This window comes from Ambystoma mexicanum, chromosome 11 (assembly GCF_040938575.1).
Source record: "Ambystoma mexicanum isolate Mex_15411 chromosome 11, UKY_AmexF1_1, whole genome shotgun sequence".
NCBI classification, from domain to species: Eukaryota; Metazoa; Chordata; class Amphibia; order Caudata; family Ambystomatidae; genus Ambystoma; species Ambystoma mexicanum.
In genome coordinates, this window is record NC_090934.1 from 474,444,901 (window position 1) to 474,472,493 (window position 27,593).

At 44.2% G+C, this 27,593-nt stretch overlaps 1 protein-coding gene across 2 annotated transcripts in view; it reads right to left on the minus strand.

Moving 5' to 3' along the window:
• EXT2 (exostosin glycosyltransferase 2) overlaps nt 1–27,593 on the minus strand; it is a 1,411,400-nt gene that overhangs the window by 784,275 nt on the left and 599,532 nt on the right. For both annotated transcript variants that reach the window (XM_069623317.1, XM_069623316.1), the window contains exon 7: nt 24,485–24,578. In XM_069623317.1, coding sequence (XP_069479418.1) covers nt 24,485–24,578 — 94 coding nt within the window. The remainder of the gene's footprint in view (nt 1–24,484; nt 24,579–27,593) is intronic.

Genomic DNA, 27,593 nt, shown 5'->3' on the forward strand with positions numbered 1-27,593 from the left:
GGAGTCTACTCTGTAGACTTCAGGGTCATCTTCATCCTCCTCTTGGTCCTCATCATCCCCATAGTAGTCCAACGTTGCCAATTCTGGAACCTCAACTTGTAGTGGATCCTCATTATACTGAGAGTATGGCTGTACGTAGAATGGGTCAGAAGACCGACTTTGCGTTGGTGCCTCAACTCGAGGTTTCTTACCAGGGGGTTGCGGGTCCCTAGACCCTGAGGGAGTAGCCCCGTCAGGGGTATCGGAGAGGAAGTGATCTGGATTCTTAGCATAGAAGTCTGCTAGGGATGACATTCTAGACACAACTCTGTCTATATCCTCACTGGACCATTCGTTAGAGCTGGTGATTACCCTTTCCTGGGAGGGTTTCCCTGTTATAACCTGGCTGGACCTATGGGCTTGTGCAGGGGTCTTGGTTTGTTTAACAGAAGACTGTGAACTGTCTTTATGTATCTGTGGTGCAGATGAAGGCTGAGAATGTTTCTTCTGCTGTTTTCCCCCCTCCCCGTGAGTGGAAGAGTGCTTCCCTGGTGTTTTCACCTTCTCAGAGCTTTTTGACGCCTGGCGTCGAGATTTGGGGGTAATGTCCCTTTCCTTAGAGTCAGGACGTCGGGACACAGGAGCAGCCATCGCGCGGTCTGCTGATGCCGACTCCTGGAGTGCGGCCTCGGGATGGTCGGCTTCGTCTTCCGACGATCGTACCTCCATTACTTTAGTGAGCGAGGCACTCTTGGCAACAGTGGATGGTTGCCTGGTGTCATGCTGCGATCTTGACCGAGAACGCAGAGAGGACACCGATTTGGTGGACCGTTCTCTGTGTGCGTCTTTCTGAGAACTCGACACGCACGTCGAGTCTCGGTTGGACTTCGAGTGTTTAGTGGAAGTGGTGTGGGTAGCGCTCATGTCGCTGCGTGTGTTCCCCATAGCTGCCCTGCCAGACAACCTTCCGAGGACGGGGACTTGCGCTTGGCTGTCTTTCGACGCCACATTGCCCTCGCCGTCCGATAGTACGGCGTCGCTGCCATCACTGAAGGCGCCCTCCGCTTCCATGGCCTCTCGTTGCCTGGCATGGTGGGCCCAACGTTTGGTCGAACGGTCCTTTAGAGTTTAGCCTTGAACCGGCTACACGCTCTGCAGTTCGCCTCGGGGTGGTCCCTCAGCAAGCAGAGGTTACAGATGGAGGCCAGAGGCCTTCCAAGGCCCGGGCAGAGGCCAGAGGCCTTCCGAGGCCCAAAGTCCGTTGTGCAGCTCTCGACGGTTGTTTTCTTCTCTGGGCCGGCGTCGAGCTTCGAGATTCGGTGACTCGACGTGGGGATGGAAGAAACGGGGAAATATGTTATTTGAAAAATTATGGCTAAAAGCATAACCAAAAACAACCTGAGGGTGCTAGACGTGTGAGGGATCATGGGTACAGCGGACAGCACACTAGGGATAGTATTACTGGCACGCCCTGTGTCGACGCCCATTTTCGAGTTTCGAAAAACAAACTGTAATACTCCGCAGCTTCCACTAAATGTCGGCCTATGCACAGCATGTGATCTAAGCAGATTCCACAAGCCTCAAACATATATATATATATATACACACACATATATATATATATATATATATATATGCCTTTTAAGTTAATAGCATCAATTCATCAGAGAAACAACTGAATGAGTGTCTTCTGTAACTATGAATCCCTCTTCTGTAATTCTTTATCAGTTAACTAAGATGCAGGGGGATGCTAGAGACGATACACACAGAACACATGGTTATATTGAAAAGCCCTCAGCAGCTGAGCATAGAAAGAAAAAGAAGGTGCTGTTGTCTAGACGGGTACTAGAATGTTCTATCCGTTAGCAAACAAGCAACACATTTCCTTCAGTGTACTGCCGAAACGTCTGACTTGGTTTTTGAAATGTGCTGCTTTGTTCATCACCCACAAGGAGTAATGACTTGAGTTCTTCCACCCTTAGCCTTCCCCGGCCCCTATACTAGCCTCCAATACTAGTTGATAGAGCACTGCAAAAAGTGAGGGATTGTAGCAGTAAACACTCACTGGAATATTTGCAGACCCTCAATACTTTGCAAGCAAGGCATATTTAATGCCTCAGTATATTATGCGCATTTTAAGAATGTCATGACTCTGCATGTACGCAATTCTTTTGCAGTGCATACAAGATTGTTTGCAACATATCTCACCCTTATATCATTGTATAGGATTACACAGTGCTCAGTGAAACCGTTTTTGCATAGCAGCAAGCTACCATATAATGTGTGAAGGTCTATGCCCAGAAGAATTCTGAACACTTGGAAACTAGGCAGATTGTGTGAAAAGCATTCTCCTGTCTGAATATCCAGTGCCCTGATACTATGGACCAATAATCCCAGGTATAGTCCATACCCATTATCCCTTGTAGGCAAAGTAAATGATTTTGTAATGTTGCTCTCCACTTATAGGATAATGTTAGTAATGCTAAAGTAGGAGCTACTGAGCATGACATTGGTCTTCTCAAAATCCTTGCAGGGCAAATTAATATTTGAGTTTTATAATGCATTAACTTGCAAGAGGGCCGCTTCAAAGCAGTTGTGTGACATTTGTACAAAGAAGAGGAAGTATGGGATAAGGTTACACATCCAGGTAGCCTGCTTACTGACAGTCAGTATCCGATATTTTAGCTGGTAGTTGATTGCATCGTATGGGTGACGCCTTTGGTAAGGCACAATGAGTAACAGAAATTCTGGCACGTGCACGTTATTCATATTAATATTACAACAAACATAAAAAAAGTTGATGTAGGTACACGTCTGCTAACCTTTCGCAGAGCCAAGAGGAAGAGTCAAGGTTGTCCACTACTATCTTAATGCGTTCTGGGCCAGAAGTTCGAGTCATACGGTAAAAGTGTGGTAGAATCAAGCTCAGGAGTGCTGGGTGGGGAGGGAACATCATTTGGTTAATGTGTGCAGGCATATCTTGGTTAGATTCTTCTGTTCATGGAGCTAGTTTTTCATATTAGTTTTTAACCTCTTATTTGTGTATTTTGCTGTTAGGGATTTTAGGTGTTTACGGTCACCTTTGCATAGTAGTTAATGCAAATTATCAGAATATCAAGACTAGTTATTCATTTTAAGAGAAAGCACATTTCAATTAATTGCTGTGGCTTGTGCCTTATTAAATATTTTTGAATAGGTGAGAATTGTCTGTTTGCGCTGCTATAAATCTTATGAGCGGCACCCAGAAGAAAGCTGGGCAAGCGCACATGCGCACATCTTAGAGGGAACACAGCTCCTGACACACTAAACAACATTTAGTATGTACATCTGTAATTGGTATGATACACCAACTCTATTTGGAAAAGTAAGGGGTAGCGCAAATGGATAGATAAACCAGACAATTTGCCCTTTCCACACGTTTATCATGAGGGCAGGCAAGGAATCAGTAACAAACCTTTGATAACGGGGCGTTATGGTTATGTTGCCGTACCAAATACCTACCCTCTTTACAGAAAACGGTATGCTAAAGCAATGTTCTGCTTACAGTGCCCTACTAAAAACCTATGAAAATCACGAACAAATACATTGTTAAAAGGACGCTATGGTTAAGTTGCACTAGCAAAAACCTATGAAATTCGATGGAAAAATGTAACAGGGACGTTATGGTTACAGGTAAAACCGAGAAAAAAAACGAAATTCGACAGCTATTGTAAAGCTAAGCAACCATAACTTGTGCGACCAGTGTGCACTGCAAGGACTAACACCCATGACATCAAAGATGGCATCACAACTCTCATTCATGACATCACTCATGACATCACATGTGCATTTACTTTTCATAGGAAGCCTCCTCAAGGGATTGTTATTGTAATGGTGGACAAATCTATAAAAGAATATTGGAAGAACTATCATGAGAGAGGTATGTCATGGAAGAATGCATTGCTATAAACACCATAGTATTACACACTTTTTCAGTGTATATGAAGGAACTCATGTGCAAACGTAGCCATCGTCTGCACCACGGCTCATGGAAGCGTAACCTTCAAAATCTTTCCATGTTACATAGTGACAATATTACTGCATTAGTTTTAGAGCGTTGGGTACTGTGAAACATTTAAGAAGTAGCTACCATTGCCTTTATAACTACATATTTGCCCTACTGCACAGAAACCACAAAGACAGCATAACGCATACAAACATGATCATATGCAAGGGACTTAGAGTAAGCTAAAAAAGCAACATTATTACCAGAAAATGTTCATAACATAACTGATTATCTTCATGCACAGAAACCGGTGCTGTGTTTTTTTTACGCTTCCCTCTTCCCCTATATGTACATGCATCATATAATGTGAGTGAACCGTTAAGAAAGGTGTGCAAGAACATATGAGAAGGTTCCCGTACACAAATATAGAACCTTTTCAATTGTTAGTGCTTGATTGTAAGTGAAGAAAAGCACCTGGCCTACTTATGTCTGTGAACAAAAAAGAGGGAGCCACACATGTGATGTCATCAATGAGATTTGTGATGGTATCTTTGATGTCATGGGTGTTCGTCCTTGCAATACACGCTGGTGGCACGAGTTATGGTTGCTTATCTTACCATAACTGTCGAATTTCGGATGGGTTTTCGGTTTTACCGCCATCTTGTTTTTCTCTCGATGCGAGAGATATTTGCGGCTATAGCCGAGGTTATGGGAAAATGAAATGCAGTAAAAAGCTATTTGCAGGTAAACAAAAATATACAAATGCCATCAGGGTAGAGGTGGGGTGATGCCTAGAAAGCACTGAGTGAAAATTTGGGAGTTGGGTGGGTTCCCGGGACCGAGTTTGCAACACAAAGCTTTCTGTAGCCTCAGCTATTTAGCTGACATCTGAATGCAAACTGCATCACAGAAGCAGCATGTGCTCTGGGGTGAAAGGGTGAGGGCAGGGGAGGTGAGGAGGAAGTCTAGGGAGTGGGGGCGCTTGGTGATGGCCTGGGTGTGCAGGGAAGATTTTTTTTCTGGCAGTTTTGCAGATATTCGAGGTATGTGTAGTTCCGTACCCAAATTCTTTCCCAAATTTGTTTTTGAAAGATATTTTTATAACTATAGTGATGTCGGTTGTGAAATATCACTGACTATGGCCTTAGTGACTCAACTGCCATCCAGGTCTCCCATTCATGCAGTAACCAGGACAGACTCTGCTTAGCTTCAAAGTGAGGAAGGGGGCAGCCTCCTCAGGCCATGTTGCCTGATAAATGAGCCAAACTTACAAGTCCACTTTGATCAATGTGCCGGCCCTTTTCTTGCTTTGAAGCTAAGCAGGGTCAGCCCCGCTTTGAAGCTACGTAGGGTCAGTCCCGGTAACTGCACGGATGGGTGACTGAATGTGCATCTGAATTATTTACTTTTTTAAACCATGCTACTGTCAGTCCTTGAAGGTTTTGCACTCAGACAATTCTTTGCCTTTTGCTGAATTGCATTCTGGTATATGTGGTCTCCCAGTCGATAATAAAAATTAAAAGAAAATGGGTATTTGTACGGCAACCGTGGGTTTCACATCCCTGCAGTAACTGCGACGAACCCTGCTTAGCTTCAAAGTGAGGAAAGTGTCGGCCCACTAAGGCCATGTTGCCTAATAGATGCCCCCCACCTTAGAAGAACACACAGAGAAACATGGCCTAAGGGGGCTGGATGCTTCCTCGCTTTGAAACTAAGCAGGGTTGGTCCCGGTTCCTGCATGGATGGCAGACAGTCCACGGTACTGAATGCTGTGTGTTTTCTTAGTTTTAAATATCTCATAACTCGTGGCATGTGCATTTTTATAGAACAGAAAAAATGAAATGTAAAAATCACATTTATGCTGAACACTGCTATCAGAGAACCCTGGCCTTAAGGAGTTCGAGACGTAGCACTTAACCATTATGCTACAATGATGTTATTGTTCGGATTTTCACAAGTTTCATACCTAGCCTTTTATCATTGAACATATGAAATTATAGGCCAAGTATGAAATGTATGCCCTATGAAGCACCAAGCCATTATGGCTTAGTGATTACATGCTGGTCCCCAAACTATGGCAGACCAGGGTTCAAGGCAGTATGTTTAGTTTTTTCATTTAACTAATTTAATATAATTAAAGGAAAAGCTATGCAAGTGGGAGGTGGCGACGTTTGTTGCAATGCAGTCCAGTGATCTTATTTAGCATGAGGGCATTTAGATGTGGCTGTAATGTCAGCCACGTCCAAACATCCCTTGTGCCAAAATAACGGCACCGGAATTGCTTTTGCCAGAAAAGGGTGTGCTGAAATGGGCGCTGCGGTGGAATGCCCTGGCCAAATTGGCCCACACCAAAATGATGGCCCCGAAATGTGATGTACCGCTTGGAAAACGAAGCAAAGTGTGTGCTGCATGACAAATAATTTAATCTTACTGCAGAGTATTCTTAAAAGACAGACATGGGGGTGAGGAGGGGAAATTATGAGAGGGCAAGTAAGTCATGAATACTTGCCCACAATGTGGCAAGATAGTTTGCAATCCTGGGCACTGGCGCAGTTATTTTCCCCCGATTGTGGTTGCTTTTCAGGGCACCAGTAAAGGACATGTGGGTGGACAGCGTAACTATTTTCAGAGGGCAGATGCAACCCCTTTGGTTTTTGTGAGGTTGGTAAGCTTGCTCAAGTATTTGGATACCAGGATTATACTCAGGTTGTCATGTTCCCAGTTCAATTAATAAATAAAGGTCACCTGGTTGATGCCTTGTTCTAACCAGGTAGGTAAACTTGTATCGGACACAATTGAGCAATGTCATGTAAAACCCGAAAAGAAAGAGCACTAAATCCTGACAGTCAGTAAACACAAAATTAGTTAATATGACTGCTACTTTTAATGCTTATTCGATATATAAGTAGCCAGTGTTACATACATATGGGGTGAATATGGGATACTCAAAAGATACATAAAACATACAGGTATAGTACACAAATAGCATGACCCAAGAGCAAATTATTGGGTTGGAATTTCAGCAATTACATTCTCTATGTACCCTTGATGGGCGTGAGATGACAAACGACAAAGTAATTGCAGTACACGGTGTATAAGTGTGTAGTAGTGACAAAAGTTATTAACACATATAAGATGGGTCCACACAACTTTGTTTCGGCCTTGTAGCTATCCTTGGGTAGCTGTCGTTAGGTCGGCCTTCATCAGGAGAGAGAAACGAGTATACGTGAGAGGTCCTATGTAGTTTGTCAAGAGAAATGGACAGGACAGGAAGTCAGGAGTGTGTCGGGTTTAAGCTATTACACAATGTATTGAGACTATTAATGCATTACTAGGACGTCTCTCGTGAGGGACTATTATCTTGCAACGGTTCTTACCGTAGACGGATGCACAATGGCATGCAATCTGAGAGTCCTCATCTTCAGAAAGGGGTAGTAAACAATTCCAATATTTGTCCAGTCTGTAAATAATGACCAAACATGAGTGTAAGACAACATGTGTGGCTCTCCATTCCGAAAAACAAAAAACGAATTAGTTGGAGGAAAGAACAGGGGGGTACAATCTCTTACCAGCCTTCAGCCTGTATGACGGATGAGTCAGACGATACTAGACAGTCGAGGGATGGTTCACCACGAAGTGGACTGTGTGCCACAATCCAAAAAGGACTATCGAAGGAAACAAGGTAGGGATTAGACCACTACCCCGAGAAAACTAGTAAATGCAGCAGGGATGAAGGCAAGAGGACAGATCACGGCGAGTGCAGAGCGAAATGCATGGTGAGTATGACTAAAAACATCTCCCCAAGTCTGCATGCTGCTCTAGGCATATGGTTGGCTGATGAGCACTGTTCGCAATTATTTGGGAGTGCCCCTGCATGTAGTGCTCATTCGGTGAAGGGAAAGCGGGGGAGTGCAATTTTGTGCTCCGTTTGAAAAAAGTCACGAGACAGATACCTAGTGCGTGCCAGATGTGATCGTCACTCTGTTTAGGGATCACGGTCGTATGATAAAAACGAGCTCAACGATCAAGCACTAACTGTGGCGATAAACCTGCACGGTGAAAGAGTTAAAAGAATATACCTGGCGCAGCTCATGCAGAGTCCTGCGACCAGCCGGAGACGAATGAGCGGCCTCTCGTCCTCAGTGTACCTGAGCAGCGTAGGTCGCCATGGTGGTGGCGGGTTTATATGGCGGTGGCCATTTTGATCTATCTCCGTGGCAAAGCATGACTAGGCACTATTAAGAATGAGCGTCAGTGGTTGTTCCTGGTATGTACCAACATCATGGTCCTACATGGTGTAGAAGGTGTATGTGCTGGTGGAGCATACTCTGCGCAGCTCAGAGAGGGGTGTAATGACGGGTCTGTTTTACATGAAGTGTTTCCACTCAACAGTGACATTGAGTCCGTCTTTCACGATGTTTAACCTGTGAACCCATTTTTGTTCAAGTTGTGTCAGGGTCCCATCTGTGTCTCCTCCCCTTCTGGCAGGGGACAGCTTTTGTAGGACAAACCACTTGAGATCCATGTTAGTGTGGTTCTTTTGATTGTAATGTAGGGCAATAAAGACAAGAACCTTGGAGCATCGATCATGCTTTAAGCATAAAGTACCCGAGAAACCCCTCGTCGAACATCAGCACATACACCCTCTACACCATCTATGACCATGATATGCAGTGTGATTAAGCAACATTACTACACTACGTGGTTTTCTCTGCACTGCCCGCTTGTCCGTCACTTCCCTTTAGGACTAGATACTTAATTGATTTTTGATTCAAGAGGTCAATTCCATGTGCTTAGATCAACATTACCTCAAGCTCCTAAGACTACATTTTCACCTAATTGTAAATGGTTTCACCTACCAAGATTTGTTTTCTATCATCTATTTTAATGAACCTGATGTTGTATTTGACTTGTATGTGAATAACTGTCTGTATTTTCCATTTATTGAACGTGACATGCATTGTGTTTTTAGCAATGTCACCAGACCAAGTGTGTTTCGTTATATTGCTTGATGTTTTTCTGACCTATATGATTTACTACCAGACACTCAATGGATACCTTGATTCAATGTGTCAATCCATGTGCCTAGATCTACATTACCTTATGACAATATTGAATCTGCATATGAATGAGTTTTTTCACCCAACCAGGTTTGTTTTTGCTTGTTGTCATCTATTGTAACCTAACTGGTACTGTATCTGACCTTTATTGGACCACCTGTCTGTATTTCACATGACTTGCAATCATACAGCTCACACCAATTTGATACGTCAGTGATTTTCAATAAATCATAATTCCCGTGAGGTACACCTTTGGCCACAACATACATCACCGGTAATTTTGTTAATCTTCTTCATACAGTGCCCTCACCAGACAACATTACGGTTAACCCACCATGTTAGCATTGGGCGTGCACTCGCCGTGGATTACCATGACGACCATACTAACAACATATCTTTCGCACTACAATTAGCGCCATTATGTAGATATGCCTCTAAATTGTTCCCGGATGTCAGTACATACCAGGAACAACCACTGACACCCATTCTGAATAGTGCTTAGTCATGCTTTGCCACGTAGACCGATCAAAATGGCCACCGCCACATAAACCCGCTGTCTCCATGACGACCTACGCTGCTCAGCTACACTGAGGACGAGAGGCCGCTCATTCGTCTCTGGCTGGTCACAGGACTCTGCATGAGCCACGCCAGGTATATTCTTTTAACTCTTTCACCGTGTAGGCTTATCGCCAGAGTTAGTGCTTGGCCGTCAGGCTCGTTCTTATCACGATACGACCCCGATCCCTAAACAGAGTGACGATCACATCTGGCACACACTAGGTACCTGTCTCGTGTCTTTTTTCAAACGGAGCACAAAATTGCACTCTCCCGCTTTTCCTCCACCAAATAGGCACTACATGCAGGGCCACTCCCAAATAATTGCGGGACAGTGCTCGCCAGCAACCATATGCCTAGAGCAGCATGCAGACTCTGGGAGATGTTTTTAGTCATAGTCACCATGCATTTCGCTCCGCACTCGCCGTGATCTGTCCTGTTGGCTTCATCCCTGCTGCATTTACTAGTTTTCCCAGAATATTGGTCTAATCCCTAACTTTTTTCCTTCCATAGTCCTTTTTGGATTATGGCACACAGTCCACTTTGTGGTGAACCATCCCTCGACGGCCGAGTATCTCCTGACTCATCCGTCATACAGGCTGAAGGCTGGTGAGTACCCCCTGTTTTTCTGTGTTTGGTCATTATTTACAGACTGGACATATATTGGAACGGTTTCCTACCCCTTTCTGAAGACGAGGCCTCTCAGATTGCATGCCATTGTGCATCTGTGTACGGTAAGAACCATTATCAGATAATACAGTCTCTCACGAGAGACGTCCTAGTAGTGCAAATAGCCTCAATAAATTGTGTAATAATATCTTAAACCCGACACACTCCTGACTTCCTGTCCTGGTCATTTCTCTTGACAAACTACATAGGATCTCTCACGTATACTCATTTCTCTGTACTGATGAAGGCCGACCTAACGACAGCTACCCAAGGATAGCTCCGAGGCCGAAACACAGTTGTGTTGACCCATCTTCTATGTGTTAATAACTTTTGTCACTACTGCACACTTATACTATACACCATGTACTGCAATTACTTTGTCATTTGTCATGTCACTCCCAACAAGGGTACATAGAGAATGTAATTGCTGAAATTCCAACCCAATAATTTGCTCTTGGGTCGTGCTATTTGTGTACTATACCTGTATGTTTTATGTATCTTTTGAGTATCCCATGTTCACCCCATGTGTATGTAACACTGGCTACTTATATTTTGAATAAGGATTAAAAGTAGCAGTCATATTAACTAATTTTGTCTTTACTGAATTTCAGGATTTAGTGCTCTTTCTTTTCGGGTTTACATGACCTTGCTCAATTGTGTCTGATAATGTTCCCAGTGCAGACGCTCACCAACAAGACCACAAGCACTTGTTTCATATTGGGATTTTGTTTTCCATGGCATATTTCACAACAGATTGCTGGGTTTAAAAGGTGAGAACCTTATATACTTTGCATTTGAACTCAATTCATCAGTACCACTGATGAACGACCGAGTCACTCCTATTGAGGTACCACAATGTCCTCTTCCTTTTATATCAAGAAATATAAATATTTTATCTAGAACAAGTGAAAGTAGGAAGTTGAGACTAAGGGACCAGACAGGTTGGTGAAATTACATAATGCACGAATAGTGTTGAAACTAATCAGACAGAACATCCCAATAATGGGTTCTTTTTTTGTTTGTTTTTTTGACAGCCCACGATTATTTGTAGCAGTTGCACCTGAAGAAGGGGCATCAGGCTCCGAAACGTGAAGTGCGGAGTCCAGTGCAAGCACCGCACAGAGAAAACTGAGATTTTGCTGGTGTGGTTCAGCCTCCACGTTGACACAGAACTGTGATTTATGTTTGTTTATATTTTATACAATATATAATTGTGGGAAGTATGCATTTTTTTGTTATTAACAAAACTCTTCTGTGAAGTGTATAAAGGAAAGTATCACAAACCCCTTAAGGACATTGGAGCAAAATGCATTTGTGTTTTTGAAATGTTAAATTAGGAGAGGATAGTGAATCCTCCTGTTAATTGACTTATGAAGTACCTTGAATTGATTAGCTTTGCTAATGTGAAAAAAATATATATATTAATTGATATAAAAGGAATAGGACATTGTGGTACATCGATAGGAGTGCATAGTATTCCCTGTGTAGCAAGGGAGCACCCGGAGCACCTAAATATACTCTAAAAGAGTTGGTTTACATATTTATATGTTTTTGAAATTAGTTTTGAATTGGGTTGTGCACCCTGACTCCTATATACACCTTTTATACTTTGCCAGCATTTATAGAAAGATTTCCTCTCTCAGGTGTTCATTACTCTTTTTAATCATCCAATGCTGTTTCGTCGTGTGCACTTTCTTCTAAGGAGAAGGTCAATTTAACTACATTTGTATATTTCACTTTAAAATATGTGGCCACTTACTGTGCGTATATTCATGGGTGCCAACTTTTGATTTTCACTATGGGGGCAAAAGTAACTGGGCATAGGTTATTCTTGCAGCCGATCATTTTGTACCCTTTTTCGTGCTGCTTAAGTTGTGGTCGTGCGATTTATCAAGTCACCAAGAGACCAGCCATAAAACAAGGGGCTTGTAGCAAGATGCTTAACCAAATTGTGTGATCCTTAGCAAATAATTTAATCGCACAGGGCATTAACTAAAAATATTGGGAGTTCTCAAAGCCTGCAATGTTTTAAACAGCCCCCTCAGGCCATGGTGTCTAATAAAGGAGGCAAAGTTACAAGACCACTCAGAGCAACATGGCCTGAGGGGGCTGGCCCCTTCTCGCTTTGAAGCTAAGCAGTACTGTGCGTATATTCATGGGTGCCAGCATTTGATCTTCGCTATGGGTGCTGAAAGTACCTGGGCATATGTTATTCTTGCAGCCAGTAATTTCTTTCCCGTTTCCATGCTGCTTAAATGTGGTTAGTTGGGGTAGTGCGATGTATCGTAGCAATCACCAAGAGACCGGTCATAAAACAAGAGGATTGGAGCACGGGACAGGAAATTTCAGCATGGCCAGCTGGATGCACGCCGTTATGGTGTGACCGTTTCTCCACAGATTCTGATTGGGCGCGCCCAGTTAACGCAGCCAGTTGGGGCATGGACCTCTCGGCGCAAGGATGTGTTGGTGTGAGAGGTCGCAATTGGCATGAACCTGTAGGCACTTTGCATTTTGTAATATGGATTAAACGTGAACAAGATTTATTTACTGCAACATTATAAAACAGGATGGGACATGTATTACACAGTCGTTGCAGAATTGAACACATATTAAACATGAAAGACATTTACTGAAACATTATAAACTGCAGGCAACTATCCCTCACAAACCCCTTCACACCATGTACACACACACACATGCTCACATCGAACACACACACACATTGCATGCACACCCTCTCAGATGACATGCACACCCTCACACACACATTCCCCCTTACACTGCACATATATTCAAAAAGAGGACTACACTGTCTTTGGGCAACATTATGAAACAGAAAAAATGAAAGAAATAAAAAAAAAAATCACATTTATGCTGAACGCTGATCAGAGAACCCTGGCCTTAAGCAGTCTGCTGAGATGCAGCACTTAACCATTATGCTAAAATTATGTTATTGTTTGGATTTTAACAAATTTCATACCTAGCCTTTTATCATTGAACATATTTAATTATAGACTAAGTATGAAATGTATGCCCCATGAAACACCAAGCCATTGTGGCCTAGTGGTTAACTGCTGGGCCTCGAACTCTGGCAGACTATGGCGAAATGTGCGCTGCGGGGGAATGCCTGTGCCAAACTGACCCTTGCCAACCGAAAAGGTGTGTACTGCTTGGAGAACGCTGCTTAACCAAAGTGTGTGCTCCATGGAAAATAATTTAATCTCACTGCACATTTCCTAAAAACATTGTCTGTGAGCCCTTGAAAGTTTTGCACTAACAGACAATTTCTTTGCCTTTTGCTGAATTGCATTCTGGTATTTGTAGTCACACAGTCAAGATGGGGGGGGGGAATAATGGCACAATTGTACACTTTTTACCTAACATAGTTCTATAAGGATTTATATATTTGAGTGACACTATGGGATGTGTACTATTTAAGTTAGCTTTTAAAGTAGAGTATTGTTGAAAGCCAGACATGGGGCTAAGGAGGGGAAACTATGAGAGGGCAAGTAAGTCATGAGTATTTGCCTACATTGTGGCAAGAGAGTTTGCAATCCTGGACACCGGTGCAATTATTTTCTCCCGATAGTGGCTGCTTTTCAGGGCACAAGTAAAGGATACATGTAGGTGAAGAGCGTAACTTTTTTCAGAGGGAGGGCGCCAATCCCCTTTTTTTTTTAAGTTAGCAAGCTTGCACAAGTATTTGGCTACCAGGATTTTACTCAGGTTGTCATGTTCCCAGTGAAGACGCTTACTCACAAGACCACAAGCACTTGTTCGTTTTACAGGGAATATTTCACAACAGATTGCTGGGTTTTAAAGGCGAGCACCTTTTATACTTTGCCAGCATATTTCTTGGAACATTTCTTATCTCAGGTTATTTTTCTGGTGTTCATTATTTTTTTTTTTTAAGTCCAATGTTATTTGGTCTGGTGCACTTTTGTCTAAGGAGTAGGTCTGTATTATTGTTAATTATGTATGTAATAACAAAACCCTTGAAATTCAAAGGATAAAGCTTTATTTGCAGCGATGTTAAGGTGAGAACTTAACACAACAAATCCCTGGAAATTTTGTTAAAGCCACCTTAACTTTGCGTCCCCTGTTGCGCATAATATGACCACAGTGATGGCATCACATCACTGATGACATCACTAATTACATTACAACAGTAACTGGCATTAAGCATGCCCTTCAGCCATGGTCCGTGTGCATGTGCAACTATATTTTAACACATGAATGGGTACTAGTCATGACTTTCTGTCATGGACAGTGGTCACAACTTTCACCCATGTACACTGAATATTTTAAAACACTAACAAGCTACCAGCCAAAGATTTTGGCTTTTACCAGTGGATGCAGCGTTCAACAGTGTCCACTTTATATTATATACACTGGACAGGCACTGACCATGGACTTCACCACAATACTGGCCATTGCACACAATCTTTTACTGTGTCCACTACATATTCAAACATATAAACGGGACACTAGCCATGGCCTTTGACCTTGATCAGTTTATAAATCATTTGGCCATGTCCACTGTAAACTATAAAATAATAAATCGCAATAAGCAATGGCCTTCGGCCGTGCCCACTCCATATTATATACATTAACCAGCCGCTAGATATGGCCTTCGACCGTGCCCATTGTAGCTTATATACACTAACCAGCCGCTAGCCATGGTTTTCAACAGTCAGTGGTTGCAGCTTTTACACATCGGGAGTAGGTGTACCGAAGCGCAGTGTCGTATCACCAAGGAGATGCGACGGGAAGACTCACAATTCCGCACTTACTAAGAGTGTTATCCTGTTCAGATGAACAGACACCGCAACATATAGGATGGGAAAGATTGTAAAATTAACTTTCCTTTGTTTGAACGGTCAAACACAAGAAGAGGTCGATCTGCAGTCAACAAGAAGCAGAAATAGATGTGGCCAAGGAACAGAAATTTGCCAATTGGGGAAACTGGTGCATCACTAAATAAAAACTGCAATCCTTGCTGGGGCGGCCGTTAGCACCAAACTGGCATGGTTGGGATCCCGCCCATCGATAGCTGAACATACAAGAATTAGGAAATGCAGAAAAGGCAGTCAGGCTCTGGTCAAACTGTCAACACACATATATGTGATCGGGAACAGATTTTTTTTGGTATGTCCTGAGGATGGCTGTGGCATGAAAGCCATCTTGAATGCCCAGCCGAAACTAGAGACGACCTTGTACTAGTTTAAACTCCATTTGGATAACAATTTGGATAGTTATACGCTTGTGGGAAATTATTGTATCCAAATTATAGAGTGATACATGCCATGATTGTAAATCACTGGTGCATCGATGGTTATACAACAGCAGTTTGCACTTAAGGTCAAATGGTGTGACCCATTTCTTTGACTAAATTGTTCTTATTGCGTTCTTTGCACAGTATGTAAGCAGTTGAATGGGAATTACTGTTTTTGATGTGGATGAGTTAGAATGGCAGATCATTGTATGCTGTGTGTGTTGATATAATTAATATGTATTGTTACATCATAGATTCAGCTATGTACTTTTTTTAAATTATATGAAATTTTGCGCACATTGTCTTTGTATGTTCTTATGTACTTTATAAAATAAAGAAGGATTGTGACAATCAACTGAAGTTAATCTTTATGAAAAGAGATTGGTTTTTGCATAGTAAAACTATTGAATGCAATGAGGGTTTGTATTTGCCTTTGGGGTATTTACATGTTGTGATGTTCAACACAACACTAGCCAGTGGCCACAGCCTTTGGCTATGCCGACTATATATTCTGACATATTAATGGGCACTAGCTATGGCCATTAGCCATGGCCACTGACTACAGCTCTCAACATTGCCCACTGTATATTTTAAAACGGTGACTGGCTATTAGGCATGGCTTTTGAGCATGCACATTGGTATTTTTGAACACTAACGACCGCTAGCTATGGCCTTTGGTGCTGGTCAGTGACCCAATACTTTGTCATGGCCAAGTCCACGCCCTAAATTGTTATTAAGGTCATGAATGTTTTCATGAGCTAACTTATAAATGGTGTTATGTCTAATTGCATTATTGATGTAATCAGTTATATACAATGCAATGAGTGTTGTCAGCAGTGATGGCATCAGTGATGTGATTTGTAATATCATCAGTGCTCCCATACAACATGTAATTAGTGATGGTCATAGTCTGCGCAACAGGGGGTGCAAAGGTAAGGTGGCTTTAGCTGAGTTTCCAGGGTTTTGTTGCAATAAGTTCTCACCTTAACATTACCTTAAGTTTTGTCCTTAAAAATAAATATATAACATGCATTACTCACCGTAATAGCATTTCCGATTATTTTATCTCCTTAGATTCACACGCTGTGCCTATAGTCCGACATCTAGTGGTCATCGCAGAGTATTGAGTCTTTCTTTCGAGGATCGAAAGGGGACGTCGACATGGGCGTGCTTTTAACACTATCCCTAATGTGACATCTAGTGTACCCAAAATCCCTCACGAGTCGAGGTCCCTCCGATTGTGTTTTTTCTGGCATGAGGGAGCCTATGACTATCGTGAATGAGTACAGTGAGAGAAAGGTGTAAGATGTCCATGTTCCTTCTACTCCGAGAGGGGAGGAAGGGTGGGCGCATGTGAATCTAAGCAGATACAATAATCAGAAATGTTATTACGGTGAGTAATGGATGTCTTCTGATGCTTGTTAATCTGCTTAGAATCACATGCTGTGCATAGACTAGCGAGCAGTACCTAGTGATGGTGGTGAGATGTGTGAAGGAACAGTAGCAACGAGATCTCTTAGCACTGATTGTCCCACCTGACAGTCAGACCTAGAGTGTGTATCTAGGCAGTAGTGTTGTGTAAAGGTGTGTACAGAACTCCAGGTTGCTGCTTTACAAATGTATTCAAGAGGAACATTTGCAATGAATGCTATGGAAGCCCCAGTGCCCCGAGTAGAGTGTGCTCTAGGCTTGAAGGAAAGATCTCTCTTGGCAAGAGTGTAGCACTCTGTGAGGCAGTTTACGATCCACTTTGAGATGACCGATTTAGAGGCAGGGTCCCCTTCTCTACCAGCTGCCACTGAAACAAACTTTTTTTTGTTTCTTCTTAGTGGTTTAGTTTTTTCCATATAATATATCACTGCTCTCCTCAAATCAAGTGTGTGGAGGCTTCTTTCCGCCACATTAGTGGGATTCTGGAAAAAGGTGGGCAGTTCTATTGATTGGTTCACATGGAAATTCAAAATGAATTGGGCGCAAACCGTGGGTGAGTGCGCAGAACTACCTTATCCTTGTGAATCGTGACAAATGGGTCTTGAACTGAAAGGGCCTGCAATTCACTTACTCTCCTTATTGATGGGACTGCGACCAGGAAGGCAGTCTTGTAAGTGAATGCTTTAAGGCTAGCCTTATGCATAGGTTCAAAGGAAGGCCCCATTAGTCTCATTAGAACCACATTCAGGTCCCATATGGGAGCTGGGTTTGAAATAGGGGGGATGAAGTCGTTTAACCCCTTCATAAAGGCCTTGATCACTGGAATGTTCCACCACAAAACCTTTTTCTGGGACGTGGTGTAACCTGAAAGTGCAGCTAAGTGTACCTTAAGGGAATTGAAAACCAGACCGGAGTCTAGTAGGTGAGTTAGGTACAGGACAATATGTGTCGTAGAGCAGTCAATTGGATTGATGCTCTTGGAATTGCACCAAGTGACGAAGCGTTTCCATTTGTTGGAATAGCAATGTCTGGTGTTAGGCTTTCTTGCTTCTCGAATTATGTCCATTCATCTTTGAGGAAGTTGGAGGTGTCTGAACTCTATGGCCTCAGGAGCCAGGCTGCTAAATTGAGAGTTTGCAGGCATGGATGGAGTGTTTCCCCCTTGTCCTGTGACAGCATGTTGTACGGGTATGGTAGCTTCCTTGCAGAGGAGACTGACATTGCCATCAGATGAGAGGACCAGGGTTGGCAAACCCACATAGGGGCCACCGGAAACACTGACTGGTTCCTGGTGCATCATGTGCTCTATCATGCTGAGTAGGGAAGTCAGGGGGCGGTGGGGGGTGATGGGACAGGGGGGAAGCGTAGACAAATTTCCCTGACCATGTTATTCAGAGACTGTTCCCCTTGAAACGGTTCTGCAGGTACCTGGAGGCGTAATCTGGGCATTGTGCGTTCTCCAGAGTTGCAAACAAATCGATCTCTGGGAAGCCCCAGGCTGCGAAGACGTTGAGAACAATGTCTTCGTGCAATCGCCATTCGTACGCTACGGGTAGTGGGAGGTCTCTGCTGAGCACGTCCGCCAGTAGATTGAGTTCCCCTGGAAAGTGTTGTGACAGGAGGAACCTCTGGTGTTCGGGAGCCCATTTGCATATGTTCTGAGACAGTTTGGATAGCCCTGGAGAGAGTGTGCTACCTTGTTTGTTCAGGTAATTCATGGCTGGGGTGCTGTCTGTTAGGACTAAGACTGTCTTTCCCAGTAGGTGTGTTTGAAAAGCTGTCAAGGCCTTGAACACTGCTAGCAATTGCAACTGGTTTATGCGGTTGGATGCTACCGCTGGAAACCAGACACTGTGTGCCTTCTGATTAAGGAGGTGAGCCCCCCCACCCCGTCAGAGAGGCGTCCGTGGTGAGAGTGGCCTCTACTGCTGCGGTGGTGAGGGTTTTTCCCTGCAAGAGGTTTTCCCTTGACCACCACTGCAGAGAGAGAACGAGGGCTGCCGAGACAACCACTAGATCGTCCCATTTTCCACTGGCTTGACACCATTGGTTTGAGAGCCACTCTTGCATGGGACGCATGTGCAAATATGCGTGTGGGACTAGATAAATGCAGGAGGCCATCATCCCTAACAGTGGCATGGCTTTGCGTATGGTCACCTCGCGATTGGCTACATAGTGAGGGATCTGGAAGAGCATGTTTTGAACCCTCTCGGAGGGGAAGACAAGCTCGTCTTTGGTCTGAATTAGAGCCCCCAAAAATGGCTCGACTTGGCTGGGGGTCTAGGCTGGACTTTTTCTTGTTGATCGAGAATCCCAGATTCAAGAGGAGATCTACCGTCTTGTGGGTTGAAAGGCATGTTCTGTACGAATCCCCGGTTATTAGCTAGTTGTCAAGGTAAGGATAGACTTGAATGGACTGCCTGCACAGGTAAGCCGCTACTACCGCCAGTACCTTTGTAAACACCCTTGGGGATGAGGCAATGCCGAAGGGGAGGGTCTTAAACTGATAGTTCTTGTCCTCTATCATGAAGCTTAGGTGCTTTCTGTGCGCTGGAAACATTGAAATATGAAAGCATGCATCTTTCATAAACAATGTGGCCATGTAGTCCCTCTGTGTTAACAGTGGGATTACTTTGATTGATATTTTATTTTTATCGCGTTCGTACACAAGTGTTTCAGAGCGCGACAAGGCAAGGGAGGGGAACAGGGGAGAACAAAACAGCGATCTTACTAGGCCCAGTGACATTGAGAACGCGCAAGTGCATGGGAGAGGGGGGAGGGGAAAAGTGCATGGAAGGGGGGAGAAGTGGAAAGTGCGAAGTAGAGGAGAAACAGATAAATAACAATAAATAAATAATAAAGGGAACAAACAGTGGTAATGCAGCCAGCAATTTGCAAGTGCTAGGTTTAAGGCAGCAGACAGGGAAGGTCTGATAAGTGCAGGAAGAAAAGTGGGGGGGAGCTGTATGGGTACAGATACATACCCCAGTGCAAGGGGTGGCCCGGAGGCAGTGCGGGAGGGTGGCAGGATGAGCAGGTACCTGGGCCCGAAGGACAGAGGGTGGCCAGGTGCACGGTGCCAAGAGAGAACAGATCAGCAGGGGAGAGGGGGAGCGAAGGCAGAAGAAAAGAGGAAGGTCTTGAGGTGCTTCCGGAACCGGAGATGGTTCACCTCAAGTTTTAGAGTGGCAGGGAGGCTGTTCCAGAGGGAACCCCCGCCGAAGACAGAGATCTACCCCCAGCTCGTTTGTTAGAAAAACGACTTGGAGGTAGAGGAGCGAAGAGCTCGAGAGGGGAGGTATTTGCGGAGGGATAGCTGAAGGTATTTTGGACCCAGGCCCCAGAAAGCCTTGTGGACAATGCAGAGGGTTTTGAATTTAATCCTTGCATGTTGTCATTCTGAACTTTTGTTGCTTGACAAATTTGTTCGCTGGGCGCAAGCCTAACAGAGGACGCATGGTCAGATTCTTTTAGGGTACAAGAAAGTACACTGGATAAATACCCTTGTTTACCTGATGAATGGGGACACTTCTATGGCACCCTTTTCTTGAAGGATCTGCACCTCTTCCAGTAGAATCTGCAGGTGTGTTGGCGATAGGCGCCTGGATGTTGTTGGAAGGTATTAAGGTGGCGAGTTGAATTCGATACAGTAACCATGGGCTACCGTCTTGAGTACCCACTGGTGTGAAGTGACTCCCTCCCATGCGTGAAGAAAAGATGTTTAACGTCCCCCGACCGGGGAGGCTTTAAGGGTAACCCGGACTGGCGAGGCATTTCTGAGCGGAGGCTGGGGAGCATCTTGGGGTGGAGTTCCTACCCCTGCCCTTGCCTCTTCGCTGACCACTCTGCTGGTATTGACCGCTACCGGGTGCGCCGTGTCCGGAGGACCATGGTGAACCCTCTGTTGCATACTGATTATGTGGGGAACGGGAAAAAGATTGCCCCCGAAAGGAGCAGCGAGAGTTACCTCCCTGCTGTTGGTAAGGGCGAGCAGTGATTTGATTAAGAGATTTGAGAGTCTCATGCTCCTTTTTTGCTGTTTCTATGGCATCATCCACTGCTGTCCCAAACAGATGTGTCTTCCACTGGTTTATCAGTTAGGCCTGGGTTTCTGTCTTAAAACCTGAGTTCTTAGACCAGGCGTGCCTTTTAAGAAGAGTACCCTGAGCCAGGGTCTGTCCCGCCAACTCCGCTGCATCCAGCGTTTTCTTTAGTATGGTATGGGTGACCTGCTTCCCTTCCGAGACAACTGCCAGCAGGTGTGATCATACCAGTTCTGGGACTTGTTGGAGACCCTCCTGAAGTAAATTCCACCAAACATATCTATAGCTTGCAAGATGTGTAGTGTTATTAGCAATCCTCGTGGAGTATGCCACTAAAGTGGTGATGCATTTTGTCAAGGGCGTACAGCTTTTAACAGTCTTTGTCAGGGGCTGTTCTAAGTGGACAATGGCACTGCGGCCCTCTTCCTGATAGTAGTAACTACAAGAGAATCTGGAGTGGTATGCCCCCGGATGTATAACGGGTCTGAAGGGGAGAGGAGGAACAGTTTTTCGACACGAGGGTTGACGGCCCTTGTCAGTGAAGGGGTTAGCAAAGAAGGCGCGATGTGCTTTTTCATGGAATTCAACAGGGGTATAGACTAGCTTGCGGGTGGTTTCTCCTACAGGATGTCCTCCACAAAGTTAGTATCTTGTGCAACTTCCTGCGTGGCAATCTGGAAGTGTTCTGCAGCCCTTTTGAGGATTGCATTACATGCCATTTGGTCACAACAGGTGATGCTCGTTTCTGTAGAGGCAAGGAGGGATGATCAAGACAAATGGCGTCTGGGTCAGGTGTTAGAGTGGGGGAAAGTCAAGGTGCTTCATCCACAGGCTGATCTTGGCCCCAATCCGGGCAAGGGTCAGGTGTGCCCTGCCCAAAGGGATTCTCTTGTTGGTCAGAGATCCTCATATACCTCTTCAGGTTCTGAGAATTCACAAACCTCTTCCTGTGGGGCTTGGGTGGAGAGTTTTTGCACTTTGGGGAAACTAAAGCAGGAATCCTCCTCCCTAGGTCTCTTAGGGGTGAGAAATGCGTCAGAGAAATCGACAAACTATGAAAGTTTGTTCCTACAGCTCTCAAACCTCATTCTGGTCCATTGGGATGAATCGTAGCAGTCAAGAGGAGGGAAAGGCTCTTCAGGAGAAAAGGGGTCCTGGGAAGGAGGGGCCTTGTCAGCTAAAGTCTTAGAGAGGGGCTGGGAGGCTTCTGAATACTACTCTCGATGAGAGGATGTGGTTTTTGGCTCATTCATAAACCAAAATAATGTTAGCGAGACTCTTGCATAGCTATGGTGGATTAGGGAGAGATTTCGATACACCCGTCTGCGTCGTTGAGGTTTTCGGGCCGCATAAACCTTTGGCACTGGCGCGCTCTTAGCTGGCGCATCTAAGCTAGTGTTTTTTAACAGCGGCGCCCTTATGTTGAGAATGCCCTGACGCATGCCGCGACAGCGAGGCCTGTTGACGCCTGTTGCTTTCTCGACGTATCTGTCGAGGGAGTCCGTGGGGTTGTGTGCTTATCTTTCTGTGGTGCGGGTGTGCCCCCGTCACCGGGATGTAGTCTCCCCATTGCAGTAGCGGTGGCCTGCCTTTCAGGGCCGGGGACGGGCAACTGGGAACCGGATGGTTCCGCAGAGAGGTCCGTGGCCTCCACATCGGAGCCATGGTTGCCGCTAGAATCCTTGTCACTCGAGGCGCCTGTGCCGACTGGGGAACAACTTTCGGCCTGCTGAATGGCATAGGCCGCCCACCGCTTCGTCCACTGATCTTTTAGCATCTGCAGATGAAAAAGTTGGCAAGACTTGCAGGATCGTTCATCGTGATCTCAAAGCAGACACTTGTTACACTTTTGGTGAGTGTCCTTCCACAGATAATTTCCGTTACAGGACAGACAGAACTTAAATGGAGTGCTCTCCATAGTAGAGGTAAAGGGCGGCAGCCAGACAAAAAGGGAAAAGGAATTCTTAAAGAATTAAACCCCTGGGGCCCACTCTCCCTACTGTATAGGCCTTGCCGGAGGGCCGAGACCATGCGGTCGACAGCATCGGCCGAAGCACCACTCGCTGAAAGTTGTAGACGTCTCCTGCGTAGGGGTCCACAGTAGCCGTCGAAGAAGAAGGTCAAAGACTTAAACGACCAACGGTCGTGGGAGAAAGAAGTTATATGTTTCTGCACTATATCTCTTACGAGCTCTGCATATGGCGACCAGCTAGCCTGGTGGAATAAAACAATCTGAGGGACTTCGACGCGAGAGGGATTTTGGGTACACTACACGTCATGTTAGGGATAGTGCTACAAGCACGCCCATGTCGACGTCCCCTTTCGATCCTCGAAAGAAAGATGCAATACTATGCGATTACCCCTAGATGTCGGATTATATGCACAACATGTGATTGTAATCAGATTAACAAGCATCAGGAACATACATACATATATACATACAACAGCAGCACTCTAAAGATGTCCTCTCCCTAACAACTATAGAGAAATACTGCCTCCTTTATATTGGGCATAATAAGGTGAATGGGTAAAAAGGGATCTGATTGGCTATACCATTTATTCCTGGGTCTCCCTGTACCTGACTGGCCTTGAGTCCGGATACCCGCTTGCACCCCTGCATTGCCGTTAAACCCTCCCCAATCTTAATTCCCAGTGAGGGCAATTGTGAGTTGTCCAAATCCAACCCAGGGACAGGTTTGCTGTGTTAGACTAATGGAGGGGGAATTCTGCAGTGCCCGTGCTTGCTTGGTTAATTTTGAATACGCTCTCTGCTTTCCGGTCCAGCACAGCGGATGGAAGGATACGGTACCAAGGTACCAACTACATGTCTGATTGCAGGCTCTGTTTTATCTTTTGCTCTAAGAGTCAGTACAGGATCCCTGCTGGGCTTTGTTTCACTAAACGCACATAGAACTGGGTGGATTTGTGAACTCAGATCAGACTATGGGGCTTGTGTTTCATTAGGTAGATGTAAGTGTGTATGTCTGTGTGCAGGTGTGTATAGGAGTGTGCAGTATTTCTACCCTGCTATGGAGTCCATGCCAGCAATGTATTTGAGGCACCTGTGCTCTTGATATTTCTCCACAGCCGTGGGAAAACTGGATCAGCTGCAAGGTTATTCTCCACCCCTTTCCCCAACTACAGAAATCGTTTGACAGAGCAAGTGCACCTCCGCTACCCCATGATCCACACAGTTCCCCAGACCCAGTTTGTCACTTGAGCCACAGTGACTGTTATACCAATCTTGACTAAGCAAGAAAGAAAACGGGTGGCAGGCTGCATACATTTCATACCAAATAATTAAAAAAAAATACAGTAAAACATGTGCCCTTAGGAAGCTCATGGAAGACACAATCACTGGGAAAGCTGTTGAGTGTCATGCATGTACACATGTGTGCACTTGACAATGGTGTGCATACACCCACATATCCTCAGAAACAAACACACACATACACACACTTCAGACCCTGCAACCTTCCAAAATTACCTGTTGTTGCATCTCCTCAATCTGTCTAGCGGGTATACCATGCAGGATTGTGACCATCTCAAGCATCTTATCTTCTGGTATCACCACAGCAACCCTGGATGAAATACATGTAAAGAATAAAACAAAAATACAGAAAGATTTGCTAGTAGCAAAGATTTTCATGCAAAACATTTACCTAAGAAGCATCAGTATGCAGAAATGGTTACAGGCTACAGAACGTTGAGCTTATTTTTCTAAAGGTATGTCAGATTCCCCTCTGCTGTCAAGTCTCTCAGACCTTAAAGATACATGATTAATAGTGCACGGTAACTAGAAGGAAATCCCAGATGGATTGCAGAAATTCATGCTGTCAACAGATGGCCTATGTGTCTACCTGAACAAACCCCAAGTGGCAACCTATGATCCTCTGTTGGTTAGTCTACACTCTCAAAACAGGAGAATAAAGAAAATATGACTTCACTGTGAAAATTCCTTAGACGGTCTACCCCTTACAATGGGCAGCTTTAAATCTCAGTACTGGTCTGCAAGCAGTCAGACACAGGTACTATTCTGAACCAAATCAAAAGAGGCACACTTGATGATTCAATCCCAGAAAGTTACAACTAATCAAGCAACATGCAAGATTGTGTTCCAAACAAAAACTGATTTGGTTTATAATCACATAGACTGTAACTGAAGTGAAATTAATTGAAATGAAAGGGTTTCTGACGCAAACCAAAGAATGCACACCAAAAGAATGCATATATATATATAAGTTTTATGTTTGAGTTAAAAAAAACAAAATTAAACAATTTGGGTGTACAGGGGTATCTTCCATATTAGATACCATATTTTATTTTAAAATGAAAGTGTAGCCAGATTTAACAATCCCTTAGAAAGTAGGAGTCACAAACACGAAATTGTTGGTGGTAGAAGCAGGAAAGCAAGCTTCTAATCATCCACTTGACAACAATGATCAAACCTGTAAAAATATCCATATATCTTTGTAGCTTAGTTATCTTTCCAATAAAAAGTAGGAGTAAGTAGGAATTCGATAAGACCTGGGTCTTTACAATTTGTTTACATTTTCTTAGAATTACTTGGCAGCAGAGGTGAAATGCTAGCGGTTATAAGTGGTCGTTACCTTGAACCAAATGCAATGCTCTGCCTCTGCTTGGTGTGGGAACAGATTTTAATGCGCTATATATGAAATATCATGTTTGATATACAGAACAAACTCCAGTGGTTTTGACACAGAAAAAAACACTCTACAGCCGAGAAGCTTTCCACTGGTGGCATTTATATTAAAGGAGGTACCAGTTCTTGGCTGGAGCCACTTGACCGATCTGGTGCTCCTATGCTGCTTCTTCCCCCATGCCAAGACATGCAAGGTTACCGCACAGGGATTAAATGAACAGCAGTGTTACAATTTGAGCTATCTTCCTTCACCCACTAGGACTTGCAAAAATGCTAATTTAGTAAACCATTAGAAGAGCTATTACGGATAAGACGACCCCATATCAATTTGGGTCCTTAGGTTGCTCTGAGGTGATGGCAATACTACCAAGCACTTAAAAATCCATTCCATTACTACTGTAGTGTTAGCCCATTAAAAATCTTGCCGTTTGTCTCAGAACAGCAGTAAGAAATGGGGACCTTTAACATAATAGAATGTATAGAGAAATGCATCCACCTATAAGAAAATGATCACAATACAAATGGACAATCATCAAGCCTAGAGCATCATGACAGCTTTTCAGCTCACAAGCTTTATAAGGTGTCATCAAGGTGTTTCATTTTCGCTGGCCATGCAAATGCTCTTTTCCCATATAGAGACAGTTTGCATTTGTATGTGTCCAGTCTCATTGTTAATGTTCTCAGGGTAAACTGGCATTCCTGTACTGTTAGCAAAGTAGGGCTTCCAAGTATTCTGAGGCATACAGAAAGATAAAACGCTTGACAAATCTATGTGCAGCATCAGGTCATAGATTCAAATCCACTGCATTTTTGTCCATCAGAGTGTTAAGTACTATAGATTTTGAAAATAATACCAGTTATTAAAGCAAGAAGAGATTTCAATGGCATGAGCAATATTTTGTTCCTGAATCCTCAGTAATGTCTGCTTGTCACGGTATCACCTGCAACAACCATCCCCAGTGCCGTGGGTTGTCTGAACAGATGTTATATTTTTGCGATTGTGTTGGACCCGAAGGTTCAACCCTATAGCAGGCTGTCTAGAACTCCCCTGGGTACTGCTCCAGCATCCGCAAAGAAGCCTCTGCAGGGGATTGTCCCACATTCTGCTAGCCCTGTTTCCACCCTCCTTGCCTTCTGTTGCTTTCCTGCACATGTGGTGTTTGTGTCTGGCTGCTGACCATTCCATTAGGTAGGTGCACTCTCTGTGCATTACTGTACCTCCAGGGCAATTATTGAACCTGAAAAATCGAAATTTAAAAAAAAGAAGAAAAAAAACTAAATTTGCATAAAATCAGCATTTATTTGGCATTTTCAGCGCACTGCCATTTTTTTTTATTTTTAATACCTGGAGCTGCCTTGCTATTTTGAAAACACACGTTTTCCCACTATTGCCTGCTTATTTGACTGTTTTTTGGCCCTTCCAAGATGGCCGCCATGGTTTTCTTTGTTGTGTAGGCAGGCTGTGCTGAACCACCTCTCCCTGTATGTTCTTGCATTCAATCAGGGACCGGCAGGCTTTAGCCAACCCTCTAAGCAAAGGCCCACTTCTAAGGCCCCTGTCCGCTTCCGGCATGCTAACTGCTGCCTCCTCACTCCTCTAAGAAATCTGGGCTGCCTTGACTTTGCCTCCTCCAGAACTATGGGTTAGTTCCCTCCTTATGGAACACACCTACCACCTTTGACTATCACTGTTCTTTCTGCTTGTTACTCCCATGTTGTCATCCTGATGCACAGTGCTTCCTAAAACCCTTTGCTAACATCTGAATCCAAGATTGAAAAGTCAAATCTTGCTCTGTTTGCTTTGTGATAAAAACTCAAATTTTGCTGTGTTTGATTTGTGCTACAAAGTGAAATACTGCTGTTTTTGCTTTGTGCGAAAAAGTCAAACCTTGCTGCCCATTGCGAAATTCTCAGTATTTTGCTTGTATACTGA